Genomic DNA, 17,795 nt, shown 5'->3' with positions numbered 1-17,795 from the left:
GCGCATGGATGACTTAGAAGGCACGTGATCAGGTGGAAGTGGTATTTAATTGCTGCTGGAGAGTCTGAAGAATCATTGTTTCACTTCTGTGTGTGATGGGAAAGACTGCGGATCTAACCGACTTTTATAGAGGGCAGATTGTAATGGCTCGAAGGCTCGGAACAAGTATTTCCGAAACTGCACGACTCGTGGGTTGTTCGCGATCTATAGTTGTTAGTAAGTATGAAAAGTGGATGAATGACGGTGAAACAAGCAGTAGACGACATGGTTTTGGACGTCCACACGCTATCAAAGAAAAAGGTCGTCAGAGACTTTTTCGCATGGTGAAGCAAAACCAGAGCCAGACGGTGACTCAGCTGACAGCCGAATACAATGCAGGGCCAAGTAGAAAGTATCGGAGCACACTGTTCAGCTGAAACTGTTGAATATGGGGCTAAGCAGCAAACTTCCCACTCGTGTGCCTTTGCTGACCAAGCGTCATCGCCAACTGTGACTGCGCTGGGCTCGGGAACATCGCGACTGGTCCATGGATGAGTAGGAGAAAGTTGCCTGGTCAGATGAATCACGGTTTGTCATTCATCACGCCAATGGTCGTGTCAGGATACGCCTTCTTCCAGGCGAACAGTTGCTCCCTCAACGCACAGTAGGTCGTACACAGGCCGGTGGTGGCGGTATTCTCTTGGGCGGTATTCTCTGGGGGACATTCTCTTGGGCGTCTTTGGGACCCGTGGTTGTGGTAGAGCAGACCATGAATGCTACAGGGTATCTGAACATCACTGCTGACCAGTTGCATCCTTACATGGCTTCTGTTTTTCCAGATGGAAATGGAATGTTCCAACAGGACAACGCCCCGTTTCACCAGGCTACAATTGTGTTGGAGTGGTTCCAGGAACATGATGCTGATTTCGAGTTAATGTCCTGGCCGCCTAACTCACCGAATCTCAATCCGATAGAACACATTTGAGATGTCATGGGACGGCAGCTTAGAGGTCAAAGACCACCAATTCGCAATATCTCGGACTTGCGTGACCGTTGCTACATGGATGCCACAAGTCCTTGATAGATGGCCGGAGACAGCATCTGGTACAATCTGTCTCCGGCCATCTATCAAGGACTTGTGGCATCCATGCCAAGGCGGGTTGAAGCTGTGTTGCGCGCCAAAGGTGGCCCAACTCGTTATGGACAGGTGGTCATAATGTTTTGGCTCTTGAGTGTATATCATGAGAGCGATTGCAAATGTATATGATATTATTAATCAGAGTGAATTTCCTTTTCAGTTTTTCTTTCGTGAGTGTAATGTTGCTGAGTGTGTGTGTGTGTGTGTGTGTGTGTGTGTGTATTTAATTACGGCAAAGCGCACTAGGGCTATCTGCCTAAGGGGAGGGATGCCTTTCGTGGAGGACTTTCCAAGGGAAACTGGCTCGTATACACGCTACACATGGGGAAAACCACGAAAACGCCCATGCAGCCAGCCCGTTCGCGGGATTCGAACCTCGGACCGAACTACCAGTGTTCGGCGACTTTACCGCTCGGCCGCTGGTGGGCTCTGTAATGTTGCTGAAAATACAGTGTTATGAAATGCGAAAATACAGTTCAAAACGGCAGAGTGGTAAAATCTCTAAAGTCTGGTAGCTCGTGGTTTTCCCCATGTGTAACGTGTAGAGGAGCCAGTTTTACTTAAAACGTCTTACACGAAGGCATCCCTCCCCTTAGGCAGATAGGCCTCGAATGCTTTGCCATAATCAAATACACTAAACCAAACCAAATGTTCATGGTATTAGGAGCATTTCTAGTGGAGGTTTCTAGTTCCTGGTCACGGCACCATTGTTGCGCATCTGAAAAATTTGGGGGTTTTAAACTTTCAAAACTAACTTTTACTGCGTCTGGTGCCGGACAAACACTAAATCAAAAATTAAGAATAATAATACTCTAAAACTGAACTGAAAACTTTATCCTTAGCCGTGCAATTGGAGAAAATGTTCAGTTGCTCTAACTCAGATACATGTAATCATACAGTTCTTAGTGTCAATTAAGATAATCAAAGCAAATTCACACACTATAAATCTTAACCTGGGAAACATAAGAGGAATAAATATACACTGGTGCTTGGATAAAGCATAATATTATCTCTCAAATACAAAAATCTCTTAAATTCACTTAAACTACATATTAATATCATTTCAATAATTAACTCAGGAGCAATAAGTTCATTTTCATTAAATCAAAACCTCAGAAACACCAGAGAGGAAATACTCATAAACATCCACCAATTAAAAAAAAGGTATCTCGGTCATAAGTTTAATTACAAACCTGGCGCCTAAATATCATTTGCCATTAAACCGAAGCTATCACATTCAATTACAACTAAATTTAAGGGCGCGTTGTGAAACCCTAATCAAAGAAGTTAATAATATCCCATGTTAACTAAATTCCCTATGTTTCTTAAAAAGCCTACAGCCTTAAACAAATGGAGCGACCTGGCACACCAAAGTAAATTGCACACAAAATAAACAAATGCAATTAAAATTATAAAACACGGTTGTTAATTCTTGAATATAATAATAATAATAGATATTGGATAAATTGATCAGTATCCTACCACATTATTATTACAGGGTAAAATAACATATATGTCATACAAAATTACAACTCTCATAAATTAAAAGTTCACATTTTTCTAACTCACAAATTAAATAAGTGTAAAAAAGTATATTTTAATCCTCCTAATAACTGGTCATTCACTTAACATTTTAAATCACTTCTTAATATTATTAATCAGCAACATGTAATTTATGTAAGTAATAACAATTCATATATGTGGATAAATTATTATTCACTAGAGTACCATGGTATTTTGAAAACTGAGAAAAGAGAGAAAATGGTCTTTAAAAACATCACTGACAGATGGGAGACATTTTTTCCGGATTGCAGGAATCTTAATGTCCAATCCACTGACAAATGAACTAAGACAGTTTTTTTTTCCTGTCAAAACTCCTTCGGAAGCGTCCATTGTTATTAGGAATCACAGGTGGATACTAAGCCAAAAATTGTTTCAAACCACCAGGAACCGTGTAAGGATCTTAAGTTTTACTAACGTTTATTTTATTTTAAATCTTTACTATCACTTCTTATTTTCTACTTCCGGCCAGAATTATAAACGTTAACGTATTTATGCAAAGTTTGTCTGGCGAACGCCAAGTACTTAAGTTGTGGCTTTTTACTAATTCAGAAGTCAAACAACAAAAAGTCGCTGTGGCTTTTTGCCAAGCGAAAGAGAGGAAGCAGTTAGTCGAAGCAGGCCGCTTACCTTAGAAGTTTTACTCAGTTGCTGGTTGCCTTCCAGGCCAGAGGTTTAATCCTCTTGATAACTTTAAACGTATTGTAGTGTTCACAGTTCTCTGTACTACATACGGCTTCATGTTAATATAAGGCCAATCTTCCACGTTTATTATTTCAAAGTCAAATTAGAGTTTAGTTTTATTTTTATATTTTTACGTTTAGACCACAAGTAGTGGGTCTTTGTATTCCGAAGTACGGAAGTTATTGTAAATAGAGAAAAATAAAGGGTTTTGTATACTCTTCTTGTGTATCCTGTCTACTTCCCACAGTTATTGAACATAGCTTTAGTAAGCTCTCTGTTCCGAGTCAGGTCCTTTCATGTTCCCGAAGAAAGTAAGACGGAACATTGAACCTGATAACCGTTTTAAATATGTCCATTAGGTGGAAGACAATTGTCTAATTTAGTAGTATCTTTAGTCCAATTCAATAAACAGGCAACAGAGCGTACACCAGTTTTCTAGCAAGAACAATGTCTGTAGTGTCTATTATTATTAGGAATCATAGGTGGATATTTAAGTCAAATAATTCTTAAAACCACCAGGAATCGCTTTAAATATGTCCATTAGGTGGCAGAAAATTGTCCAATTTGGAAGGAACTTTAGGGTCCAATTCAATCAGCAGGTAAAGGAGCGCAAACCAGCTTCTAGCAAGATCACTTCATGATCGTCTTGAGAATTTCCATTTACAATTCTCCGAAAATTAACACTCAGAAACGCCGAAGCTATATTTTGTGCGGAGCTCTACTTCTTATGCCAACGCAAAATCGTATCAGCTAAAAGTCGAGAGAAACTCTGCTCCAAACCGCGGCCCCATGCCCCGCAAGGGGATCAAGCCCTGCCACAATTCCTTTCTTTCACTCTTTACATCTTTGCTGCTCAAATCTGTCTCTAAAATCAGACTCAAACTCCGAAGTAAACTCGGTCTCTCCGCCCCCATATGGTCATAGACACAAAAACGTCGCACAAAATTGAACTTCACCAACCCTAAACTTTCACATATTCTTAGTTCACAAATTTCAACCCTTTCAAGCGAATCAAAAACAAGATAATTTACAGAGAAACTCCGTACCAGCTGTAGCTGACGTGAGAAAAACAACTCGACCCACCAGCTAAGAGCAGAAAAACCTAACGATAAGAATCAAATTGCCGAAACTTCACAGAAAATCAACTGCCCGAAAGAAACTGATCTAATTAACAGTTCCAACATACACAAAGCGAGAAAACAAGTGGACGAGAAAAAGCCAAAATTTGCAACATCCTTTACTGCCCACTAGTGAAAGAACCAGCCAAAGAAGAAATTCGAAAACGCACTATACTTCCCTCAGTTCTACTGTTAGTAAAAGCATAAACCAGATATCATTTCCGTTCAAAGAAAGTTCAACTTTCTTACAAAAACCTACCGTTCAAACACAAATATGCTAATATTTACCAATTTACGAACACTCTTTTTACAATTTCAAACATAAAATAAAGATAAATAAAAATATTTAATTATTGATAACTTAAAACAAAACATGAATAAAACTAAAATTCTCGAAGCAACAATTTCATTTTATTTTCCATCTCTCTGTAATGTATTTCATCATAAAAGATTAAGTTATGCAACCTAATAAAGCTACTGCTAAATTCATGTACATGTCATTTATGATAAATATTCATTTAGAATTCATTAACATTTAATGCCGTGATCGTTACAAAAATATTCCTTTATATATACTCACATTATGGTTTAAATAAAAAACATATTCATAACATGTATTACTTATGCATGTCGTTGTATTATTTATAAATATTACATTTTATGTAAAAAAAATTAATTCCGTTATATTTCTTCTTTATACAAAATCCAACATTTATTTTCAGTTCTTTATTCCAGATATGATACTTTCCCATTTCCAGAAGCAAATTACGTAATGCATTTCTAAGGAACTCATGTTAATCATAATTAGTTAATATAATATCAATATAATATCCGTATATGGTATATTTCGCTTCGTAAAATAAGCATTTCATGTATGAAACACGCTGATTTATTTTTACGGAAACCTCCCCAGCTTAATATCATTCATTAAGACTAATTTGACTATAAAAATAATATTACTAGAAAATAATAGTTATGAGCCTATTTTTGCAACCTTTTGTGACTTCACATTTTTCATATAAATAAATTGATATCATGACTGAAGATTGTAAATATCAGCTCAAGTTAGAATAAAATTAATTTTTCTTTAATTACATGCATGTGTGATAAAAAAATTCCGTTTTTTTCTTTAGATATAGTGATTATTTAACACTAGTTGAAGGAATTACTTAGTGGTTTTATATATAACAAAGAGAGAAATTATTTATTTTAAGTATACTGTTTATATTATTTTTATTCAAGTAATTACTTTAAATTAAAATTTATCGAAAATAATTTCTCTTTTGTCGATTTAAATTAATCCACATTATTTTAAAGGAATAACAATGGGATTAAATTAACATTGTTTGTAAAGATGGTAAAAGCTGATATAGTTATTCAGTTACAGTACAAATAAATATATGCTTATAAATTTAATTTTTCTGTAGGTTTTTATATAAATTAATTTTATTTTCTCTTTCTGAATATGCCTTTTACATGGATTTGTTTTTTATTCAGGGATGTCACGGTTCCAGATATAATGTAAGTACTGTTCATTAGTTAAGTTCTTAAGTTGTTATTATCCTGCTTTTGAATCTGCTCATTATGTATTTTTTTAAAATTATTTCAGGAATTATACTGGTACCTTTAAATTAGGAAAGAAAGTACAATAAGATTCTGTACTTTTTTAATCCATACATTTTAAATTCTTTGTTCCTAACAAAAGGCTTATGACATCATTTTCAAATTGAATTCATGGTTGGTATGGAAGATTATATTTAAAGATTGCAATTTTCGGTTAGAATGCAAGACGTATTAGAAACAGGTATAGTTATTCAGTTACAGTACAAATAAATATAGGCTTATAAATTTAATTTTGCTGTAGGTTTTTGTATAAATTAATTTTATTTTTTTGTTTCTGAATATGCCTTGTACACGGATTTCTTTTTTATTCAGGGATGTTACGGTTCCAGATATAATGTAAGTAGTGTTCATTAGTTAAGTTCTTAAGTTATTATTATCCTGCTTTTGAATTTGCTCACTATGTTTTTTTTTATTATTGCAGGAATTATACTGGTTCATTTAATGTAGGAAAGTAAGTACAATAAGATTCTGTACTTTTTTAATATATATATTTTAAATTCTTTGTTCCTAACAAAAGTCTTATGACATCATTTTCAAATTGAATTTATGGTTGGGATGGAAGATTATATTTAAAGATTGCAATTTTCGGTTAGAATGCAAGACGTATTAGAAACAGGTGTAGTTATTCAGTTACAGTACAAATAAATATAGGCTTATAAATTTAATTTTGCTGTATGTTTTTGTATAAATTAATTTTATTTTCTGTTTCTGAATATGCCTTTTACACGGATTTCTTTTTTATTCAGGGATGTCACGGTTCCAGATTTAATGTAAGTAGTGTTCATTAGTTAAGTTCTTAAGTTATTATTATCCTGCTTTTGAATCTGCTCATTATGTATTTTTTTAAAATTATTTCAGGAATTATACTGGTACCTTTAAATTAGGAAAGAAAGTACAATAAGATTCTGTACTTTTTTAATCCATACATTTTAAATTCTTTGTTCCTAACAAATGTCTTATGACATCATTTTCAAATTGAATTTATGGTTGGGATGGAAGATTATATTTAAAGATTGCAATTTTTGGTTAGAATGCAAGACGTATTAGAAACAGGTATAGTTATTCAGTTACAGTACAAATAAATATAGGCTTATAAATTTAATTTTTCTGCAGGTTTTTTTATATAAATTAATTTTGTTTTCTGTTTCTTAATATGACTTGTACACGGATTTCTTTTTTATTCAGGGATGTCACGGTTCCAGATATAATGTAAGTACTGTTCATTAGTTCATTTCTTAAGTTATTATTATCCTGCTTTTGAATTTGCTCACTATGTTTTTTTTTATTATTGCAGGAATTATACTGGTTCATTTAATGTAGGAAAGTAAGTACAATAAGATTCTGTACTTTTTTAATATATACATTTTAAATTCTTTGTTCCTAACAAAAGTCTTATGACATCATTTTCAAATTGAATTTATGGTTGGGATGGAAGATTATATTTAAAGATTGCAATTTTCATTTAGAATGCAAGACGTATTAGAACCAGGTATAGTTATTCAGTTACAGTACAAATAAATATAGGCTTATAAATTTAATTTTTCTGCAGGTTTTTTTATATAAATTAATTTTATTTTCTGTTTCTGAATATGCCTTGTACACGGATTTCTTTTTTATTCAGGGATGTCACGGTTCCAGATTTAATGTAAGTAGTGTTCATTAGTTAAGTTCTTAAGTTATTATTATCCTGCTTTTGAATCTGCTTATTATGTATTTTTTTAAAATTATTTCAGGAATTATACTGGTACCTTTAAATTAGGAAAGTAAGTACAATCAGATTCTGTACTTTTTTAATCCATACATTTTAAATTCTTTGTTCCTAACAAATGTCTTATGACATCATTTTCAAATTGAATTTATGGTTGGGATGGAAGATTATATTTAAAGATTGCAATTTTCGGTTAGAATGCAAGACGTATTAGAAACAGGTATAGTTATTCAGTTACAGTACAAATAAATATAGGCTTATAAATTTAATTTTTCTGCAGGTTTTTTTATATAAATTAATTTTGTTTTCTGTTTCTTAATATGACTTGTACATGGATTTCTTTTTTATTCAGGGATGTCACGGTTCCAGATATAATGTAAGTACTGTTCATTAGTTCATTTCTTAAGTTATTATTATCCTGCTTTTGAATTTGCTCACTATGTTTTTTTTATTATTTCAGGAATTATACTGGTTTATTTAAAGTAGAAAAGTGAGTAAATAGGATTCTACACTTTTTAATCCATGCATTTTGAATTCATTATTCCTAACAAAAGGCTTTTGACATCATTTTCAAATTGAATTTATGATTGCGATGGAAGATTATATTTATGGGTTATAATTTTCGGTTAGAATGCAAGACGGATTGGAAAGCCAAGTATTTGCATCAAATATGATATTCAGCGCCAAAGACTCATGCAATGTTTTTGCAAATATTTATTGCCATGGTATAAGAGTTTTAGGTAATAAATACGTTTTGACGATTACACGTTTCGATGGGAATCTTTAAATTATTTTCTACGAGATCTCATAGATGTTGTTTTCCTGTAGTGAAATGAAAGGTAGGGGTACCTGTTATTTTGATTCCGTATCTCTATATGATTCTGTAACTCAGGCCCTATTTTAGGGATACTACGATTGAAAATGATTACATATCTATCAGTATTATCGATACTTACACAATGAACTTTACCATCATTAGATCCTTCATGATGGTGTGTGTATATTGTTGAATCTGTTACAGTGCCTCCCTTGTTCTCTTTTTCTAATGCTGTGGATCTTTCACTGGAGTTAGATAATGAAAGCTGTTTACATATCTCGCACTATCACATTAGAGAAACCGCATGTCAGTATTTTGTAACAATTACTGAAAATGAATCCTAGACAAATTACGGATCTATATTTAACTGTCACTTCAAGGTATATCATGAGGCCGATTGCAAACGTATATGTTATTTGTAAACATGGTGCATTTTCATTTCAGTTTAATTTGTGAGCGTAATCTTAAAACTTCCTCCACGAAGGCATGCCTCCCGTTAGGCAGATAGGCTCCGAATGCTTTGCCATAATCAAATATACTAAGCCGAACATTCTCTTCAGATATGAATTGAATTTACCATGTCCAGTTAAAGATTGAGTAACTTCAAAATTGCAGAAAAAGTGTTTATTATTCAGTCTGTGAGGTATGGAAGGAAAATAAAGTTTAGTCAAAGAGGCAGTAGTAAAATTCCTGTATAGTTCATTCCACTCGAATATTGTATCATCCCTACTTTTGTTCTTGTAAAATGACTTGGGAAGTATCATTGGAATAATTACTTGAAGATGTGTAGCTTGTTTTGCCAACCAATCAGCCCTTTCATTTCCTAGATTGCCAGGGTGGCCACGTACATGAGAAAAGATAATACTCGTATCAACACCTTTATTCTGCAATTTTGAAGTTACTCAATTTCTAACTGGACATGGTAAATTCAATTCATATCTGAAGAGATTTAGATTATCTAGTACATACTTGTGTTCATGCAGTTTCGGGGGAGTGCAAAATGTCGAACATTTGTTGTTCTATTGTTCAAAGCTCAAGGAAGGACGAAAGGAACTCATTTGTAGATTAAACTCTGGGAATATTACATTTCTTCCCCCTCTTCACGTATTTGTCCAACATAAAATGGCTATCTCTTTCTTCCGTAAATTTATCTCTTACGTATCATCTGTGAATTTGTAAGTTTATTTTATTTTGTGTTGTGTTGATGCATTTGTTTTTTTTTTTTTTTTTTTACTTACCTCTGTAAGCCTTGTGTAATACTATGTGGTGCACAAGCATTTAAAATTTTCAATTAAAAAAATTAATAAAAAACTAAATGTTCTTGATAGTAGGAGCATTTCAAGGTTTCTTTTAAACCAGGTATGTCTACAGATGACAAATCGGATGAGCATTTTATTTTCACATAGCAAACTTTGAAATAAAACAACTAATTAAGCTGAATTTAGAATGAAATTTATTTTTCTTTAATTAGATCCCTGTGTGATAAAAAATCCTTTTCTTTTCCTTTAGATATATTATACGTTTTAGCAACAATTTAAGGAATTATTTAATGGTTTCATACATAATAATGAGATAAGCTACGTATTTTAAATAAACTCTTTATATTATTCTTAAACACTATAAATTAGAATTTATTGAACAGAATTTCTATTTTGCCGATTTATTGAATTCACATTATTTTTAAAGAATAATAATCGAAATAAATTTACATGTTACCTATAGAACGAGAAAGCAGATATAGTTATTAAAGTACAATTCGAATAAATATATGTTTATAAATTTAATTTTTTGTAGGTTTGTTTATAATTAAATTGTATTTTTTTAATATGCTGTGTTCATGGCCTTTTTTTTTTTTCAGGGATTTTACGGTTCCAGATGTGATGTAAGTTGTGCATACTTCAAAGATTTCTTTTTGTAGTTTTATTAAATTTATGTTTCCAGATATTCTTTACTTTACTCTCATTTCTATTCAAATACATATTACCTGAGCTGAAGGAATTTTTTCCTGTTCAGCCTGAATATTAAAATTATTTTTAAAGTAATCTATGATTATTAAAAGTATTTAAGGTAGACATAATTCGTTTTTTTGAGCTTGTTCATTTAAATATTATTTTTCTTGGCTGGTTTTATACAGATTCATAAAAAAAAACTACTGTGCGATGTAATATGTATTTTAATCCATGTCACTTTGAACATGTTTACCGTTTCCATTGTTCATAATGAAGACTATTAACGTAAAAGAAGATCGGAAAGACTCTCTTTCCTCGTACTGGGGTGTTAAGTAATAAATTTTCTTTATTTAATTTTAGTAATTTTACCGATTCAAAATCAGTATGAAATATGGAACATGTTTCTAAGCAATACGTTTTATTCATAAAAAAAGTTAAATATTTATTTCACGCAAAAAAATACTGTTGCAGTTCGTAATGGATTGAACGTACACAGCGCCAATGAGAGCTTTATGAAATTTGTTTTACAAAAAAGAAACACTCTGCAGTTTTAGAACGTTCCAAAGAAATACTATTACAGTTTTTCTCAGTATCACACAGCACAGCACAGCACTTCAAACTGCTAAGAACATTAAACACAACGCAATGCAAAACGTATCTAAACGGACAAGCTCTTACGGATATCTCAATACTCTGAATTCAGCTCTGATTTAACAACTAAGACCTGATACGCGAAGAAATCTGTAGTACTTTCCATATATCGGTATTGCTTGAAGTCATATACGGTTAAAGTTACGTACTAGTTTCGGATGAAGTTAGTTAGATACCTATTGCAGTTATTCGGTTGCAATACGAATTGCAGGTATAGAGGGACCGCACGTAAATATCTTCACTTGGTCGCCAAACTGGGTATTCATTTGGCGACGATCTGGTTGTTTCTAGCCAGATTTGGCTGCAAAAAGTAGTCGCCAAAACAACTAACAGTAACAATTTGGCGATATCTCGCCAACATTTGCCGATGGCAATCATCTCGCAAATTCAATTTGGTGATATCTCGCCAGCAATCAATCAGTCTCGCAAAATAGGGAACTATTACAGTTATTTAGTTGCAATACGAATTGCAGGTATAGAACGATCACATCCAAATTTCGCCACTTGATCGCCAACCTTAGTGTTTATTTGGAAGGCTTTTTCTAGCCAAATGTGGTTAAAAACGTTAGTTGCCAAAACCGCAAACAATAACAATTTGGCGATATCTCGGCAAGAATAACAATTTGGCGATATCTCGCCTGGCAATCATCTCGCAAATTCAATTTGCAATCAATCAATCTCGCAAAATCTCTTTGGCAATATCTCGCCAAAAATAACAATTGGGCGATTTCTCAAAAAACTTTCCAGATCCTATTTTTTCGACAGAACTTCGCTCCTTGAAACATTACATGTTACAGTACACAAAAAATGCTACAATTTTGACATATAATTTTACCAAACTCATTTACATATATACAAACATTCTAAAAATACTATATTTTACGATTTTTATATTAATTTTTTTAATTAAAAACAATTTCTCTTATTCTAACCATTCCGATAAATATCACATACATTAAAGCGTCTCAGTGGAATTCAAAATACGTTTTAAGTACTATATAAGTTACTATTATTCAGTTTCCTGGTTTCGCTCAATGGATGTTTTTTTATTATTGCAGGAACTACACTGGTTCATTCAAAGCAGAAAAGTAAGTAAAATAACATTCTGTACTTTTCAATCCATAAATTTTGAATTCTTTACTCATAAAATGGCTTATTACATCATTTTCAACTTGAATTCATGGGTGGGATGGAAGCTTATATTTCGGGATTGCAAATTTCCATCAGAATGCAAGGAGTAAAGATAATCGTTTACATCAAATATCATATTAAGCGCCAAAGCAGCATGCGATTTATTTTCAAAAGATTTACTATCTTAGTGTAAAGTTTTGAGGCTATAAATCATCTTCGAAAACTGCATATTTCGGATGGGAATCTTTTAAAGATTTTCTATGAGATGTCATTGTTGAAGCTGAGTGAGCTGTTTACCTTTAATGAGATGGCTGGTATGGGTGCCGTTTATTTCGATACTGTATTTCTAGATGATTCAGTAACTCAGGGCATATTTTAGGGATACAACGATTTAAAATAATTACGTTTGCATCAATATTTTCGTCACTTATAGAATGAAATGTAGCATCATCGGATCCTACATTATGGTCTGTGTATATTATTAGTTCTGTTACTATGCCTCCCTAGTTCACCTTATCTGATGCTGTCAAATTTTCACTGCAGCTATGTTATGAAATGTTTTTACATATCTCAGTTGTGAGCAATGCTAGCACAATTTAGAAACTGTGTGTCAGTATTTTGTAGCAATCACTGACAGTGGAATGCTTTACAAGCTACGAACCGAAATCAACTAGCACTTCAACGTATATCATGAACCAATTGCACATGTATCTGATATTTGTAAACAGGTTGTATTTCCTTTTCAGTGTTTCTTTCCTTTTGTAATATTGCTGAAAGTACAGTATTATGAAATGCGATGAATTGTACGTAGTATACGCTCACCAGAGGTCTAGCGGGAAAGTCGCTGAACACTGGTAGCCTGGTCTGAGCTAGCTGGTTGCATGGGCCATTTCGTTGTTTTCCCTAAGTGTAACGTGTATATTTGCCAGTCTTCCTTAAGACATCCTACACGAAGGCTTTCCTCCCCTTAAGCAGATAGCCCTCGAATACTTTGCCGTAATGAAATATACTAAACCAAACCAAATGTTCATGATATTAGCAGCATTTCTATCGGAGGTGTCCTGTTAAATACCCAGGTATGTCTAATGATGACATCTCTGATGAGCAGTTTATTTTCTCGTTGGAAACATTTAAATGAAACGTAACTCTCAGACAGCAGTACGAGTAAAAGTGTACGCTCGTTCTATTTTTAATAAACAGAAAGAAATTTTTGTAGTTTAATTTTCCTTTCTTCTGTATGAATATGTTGTTAATCGACATTCGAATTTTATTTCCTGGAACGTTTCCGCCTGAGATAGTGAGGTATATAGCAAATTAATTATTATTATTTTTTTAATTTTACGATTTACCGGTTATATTTTGTAGAAATGTTTTCTTTTCATTCTCAGGAAGTTTCCTTTCTTGGAGAAATTTTTTTTTGTCCATTTCTAGGAATTTTTTTAAACCAATATTTCATTTTGTTTTCCGTCTCTCTGTATTGGTTGCATTATTAGGATTCATTTGAATTTAATCTCGTACACGTTAAAAAATATTCCTTCAAATATACTCATATTATTGTTAGTATGAAAACTATATTCATAACATGTATTGCTTATGAATGTCGTTGTAATATTTATGAATGTTTTATTAAATGTAAAAAATTAAATTCCAGTACTTTTTCTTCTTTATACAAAATTCTACTTTTACTTTCAAATCTAATTCTAGGTACCACACTTTCCGATTTCCGGAAGAAAAGTACGTAATGCATTTCAAAGAACTCATATTACTCATAATCAATTAATATAATATCTATTTATGATATAGTTCGCTTGATAAAATAAGTGTTTTTAGGTATGAAATACGCTGATTTATTGAAAGGGAATCCTTCCCGGAGTAATATCATTCATAAATAAATTTGATTATAAAAATCATATTATCAGAAAATAATAGCTCTGAGCCTATTTTTGCAACCGTTTGTGATTCCATATTTTTGATTAGAAAAATTGAAGTTTCTAAACATAATCTAAAATTTGTTTTTCTTTAATTACATGCATGTGTGATAAACAATTCCTTTAAGTTTAGATACCATGAGCATTTTAACGATAATTGAAGGAATTACTTATTGGTTTGATATGTAACAATCAGATAATTTATATATTTTAAATAAACTGTTTAATTTATTCTTAAATTTAATTAAATTCTTATTAAAACTTAATTAAATTTAATTAAATAAATTTTAATTAAATTTTAATGAAATTGATGGATTTAATTAAATCCACATTATTTCAAAAGACTAACAAACGGAATAAATTTACACTTTATGTATAGAATGTGAAAGCAAATAGTTATTAAATTACAGTACGAATAAATATATATGTTTATAAATTTAATTTTTTGTAAGTTTTTATATTAATAAATTTTATTTTCTGTTTTTGAATATGTCGTATGCATGACTTCATATAGGATTTTTTTTTTTTTTTTTTTTTTTGCAGGGATTTCACGGTTCCGGATATTATGTAAGTAGTGCATACTTTAAAAGTGTCACATTCTTATTGTAGGTTTCTCTAAATTTATTCCAGTTTAATTAAATTTGTCAAATTAAATTTGCATTCCTCCCGTTTCTACTCTAAATAGGTATTGACTGAGCTAAATAAATGTTTTTCCAGTTCAGCGTAAATTTTAAAACTATACTTACAGTAACCTTTACTTATTATAGGATTTAAGGTAGACATTCTTCCTTTTATTGTGCTTGTTCATTTAAATATTATTTTTCTAACCATGTATTATAGAGATTCATATGAAATTACTGTTCAATGCAATATATATTTTAAAATTTTTATCATTTCCATTATAAATAATACATGTTATTATCTCGAAAAAGGGAGCTCGTCATGTCTTTATATCCTTGTGCTGTGGCGTTTAAATAATAATTTCTTTATTTATTTGCTGTAATTTTGCTCATTAAAAAGCAGTAAAAAAATATGAATAATGTTTTTAAGCACTACTTTTTATTCGTAATAAAGGGAAATTTTTATTTTACGCAAAAGAACACTGCTGCGTTTCGTAATGGATTGAACGCACACAGAACCGATGATAGTTTCATACATTTTATTTTACAAAAAGGAAACACTCTGCAGTTCTGGATGTTTTCCACAGAAATACTCGTGCAGTTTTCCTCAGTATCACAGATCTCAATACTTCAATTTACTAAGAACATTAAAAACAGCGTAAAGCAAAGTGGATCTAAAAGAGCGAAGTTCTCACGTATATCTCAATACTCTGATTTAGCAACTGAGAACTGATGATCTTCTCGATCTTACACAGACTTCCTCGACCACGGATAAATCTGTAGTACTTTCCACTTTCAAAATTGCTTGAAGACATATGCGGTTAAAGTTACATATTAGGGTCAAATACGGTTACAGTTACATATAGGGATCTTTCACAGTTATTCATTTGAAATACCAATTGGAGGTATAGAGGGACCGTTCCCAAATTTCGCCATATGTTCAAGTTCTCGTTCATTTGGCGCCGAATTGACAATTTCTAGCCAAAGTTGGCTACAAAAATTAATCGGCAATACCAGCGCCAACTTGACGATATCTCATCAAATTATCGAGATACCTGTCTACCCAGGATCGCCTAGCTTGGTGTTCATTTGGCTACAATTTGCAAGTTGTAGCTAAATTTGTTTACAACGATTAGTTGTGAATACCATTATTATTTTAATTTATTGGCAATGGTATGGTAAACGGATATCCCGCCAAAATGTCACCGTTTACCTCAGTATTAAATGAACTCGTCCCTTCAATCTAATTTTTTTCGGCAGAGATTCGTTTCTTTCAAGCATTTCATGTTACATTTAACAAAAATTGCTACAATTTTAACATATAATTTCACAAAAATCATTTATATATATATATATACAAAGACTCTAACGATATTTTACTTTACGAATTTTATATTAATATATATAAATATTTTACCCTATTCTAGCGATTTAGCTAAATATCACATCATTAAAACATCTCAGTGAAATTCAAAATAATTTTTAAGTTTATAAATTATTATTATCTTTTTTTTTTGATTTGCTCAATGTATGTTTTTTTTATTATTATTATTATTTTTGCAGGAACTATACTAGGTCATTTAAAGTAGAAAAGTAAGTAAAATAAGTTTCTGTACTTTTTAATCCATATATTTTGAATTCTTTATTCATAAAGAATGGTTTATAACATCCTTTTCAACATGAATTGAATTCATTTGGTTAAAAAAATTAATCAGATTGTTTCGAAATGCAAACAAAAGTAATATCAGCCGCAAGCCTGATATAGCGTAATTAATAAAAATTTTAAAATTAAGAACAGCATTTTTTTTTTCTTTTTCTGTTCGCCATTCAGGTACAATTTTTTGATCTTTTACTCTACTTTAAAATAATTTTTGAAATTATCATTCAAATATTAATCAAAGTATAGACATGACGCCGAATAACAATTATTGGAGATGATAATTTTTTCATCTTTTACTCTACTTTAGAATAATTTTTGGAATTATCATTCAAATGTTAATCAAAGTATAGACATGACGCCGAATAACAATTATTGAAGATGATAATTTTTTTCTCTTTTACTCTACTTTAGAATAATTTTTGGAATTATCATTCAAATGTTAATCAAAGTATAGACATGACGCCGAATAACAATTATTGGAGATGATAATTTTTTTTATCTTTTACTCTACTTTAGAATAATTTTTGGAATTATCATTCAAATATTAATCAAAGTATAGACATGACGCCGAATAACAATTATTGGAGATGATATTTTTTTTATCTTTTACTCTACTTTAGAATAAATTTTGGAATTATCATTCAAATATTAATCAAAGTAAAGACAAGACTCCGAATAACAATTATTGGAGATGATAAAGCAAAAGTTTTTAGCAGTAATTTTCATCAATTCTCAGGACTACTTTCGACGGTCCCACATTCAAAATTTCGAAACCTTAATCTTAGTATCATGTGAGATTTAAATTAAAAATCACTTAGTTGTACTGAATTTTCAAAAAAACTTTGACGTCATAGGAATGCTTTGTTGAATATACGGAGATCTTATGAATAATTCAATTGAGTTTAAATACTGTGTTTTTCAAAGTGTTACATATAAAATTATAATAATGTAAAGAAAAACGCCAAAATTACCAAGTTTACATGTTAGACACAATGAGTTCGCAGTGCAAATGCAAAATAGCGAGAAAACAAGAAAATACTTTTTATGCATCAAATTATTAATTTATTCTTTCAACGCAGAGTCTATTGAGCCAGTTTAAGGTATGTGCCTACATACGGAGCCCTTTTTTTTAAATACATAAAGTTTTAATTAAACACACATGTTTTTTAATAAGATGGGATATAAAACTATGAATTTAAGTGGAATTTTTTAGAACGTTTCATTAATTT

The 17,795-nt window shown here is 31.5% G+C and overlaps 1 protein-coding gene across 50 annotated transcripts in view; it reads left to right on the top strand.

Annotated features, from left to right (window-relative positions):
* The window catches only part of LOC146996667 (uncharacterized), a 40,897-nt gene that overhangs the window by 18,094 nt on the left and 5,008 nt on the right, over positions 1-17,795 (top strand). For 9 of the 50 annotated variants that reach the window (XM_085818077.1, XM_085818079.1, XM_085818064.1 and 6 more), the window contains 14 exons: positions 6,524-6,553; positions 6,849-6,872; positions 6,961-6,991; positions 7,289-7,311; positions 7,397-7,426; positions 7,724-7,747; positions 7,836-7,865; positions 8,163-8,186; positions 8,271-8,300; positions 10,486-10,509; positions 12,286-12,315; positions 14,063-14,092; positions 14,830-14,853; positions 16,470-16,499. In XM_085818077.1, the coding sequence (XP_085674203.1) occupies positions 6,524-6,553; positions 6,849-6,872; positions 6,961-6,991; positions 7,289-7,311; positions 7,397-7,426; positions 7,724-7,747; positions 7,836-7,865; positions 8,163-8,186; positions 8,271-8,300; positions 10,486-10,509; positions 12,286-12,315; positions 14,063-14,092; positions 14,830-14,853; positions 16,470-16,499 (384 nt within the window). Of the gene's footprint in view, positions 1-5,976; positions 6,001-6,414; positions 6,439-6,523; positions 6,554-6,848; positions 6,873-6,960; positions 6,992-7,287; positions 7,312-7,396; positions 7,427-7,723; positions 7,748-7,835; positions 7,866-8,162; positions 8,187-8,270; positions 8,301-10,485; positions 10,510-12,285; positions 12,316-14,062; positions 14,093-14,829; positions 14,854-16,469; positions 16,500-17,795 lie in introns of all 50 variants that reach the window. The other 41 variants (XM_085818061.1, XM_085818046.1, XM_085818041.1 and 38 more) reach the window with 26 other exon arrangements.

The sequence above is a fragment of the Stegodyphus dumicola genome, chromosome 6 (assembly GCF_044657685.1).
Source record: "Stegodyphus dumicola isolate Sdum_Otavi_A_Nest chromosome 6, ASM4465768v1".
Taxonomy (NCBI): Eukaryota; Metazoa; Arthropoda; class Arachnida; order Araneae; family Eresidae; genus Stegodyphus; species Stegodyphus dumicola.
This window is presented reverse-complemented; position numbering and strand designations above follow the sequence as displayed.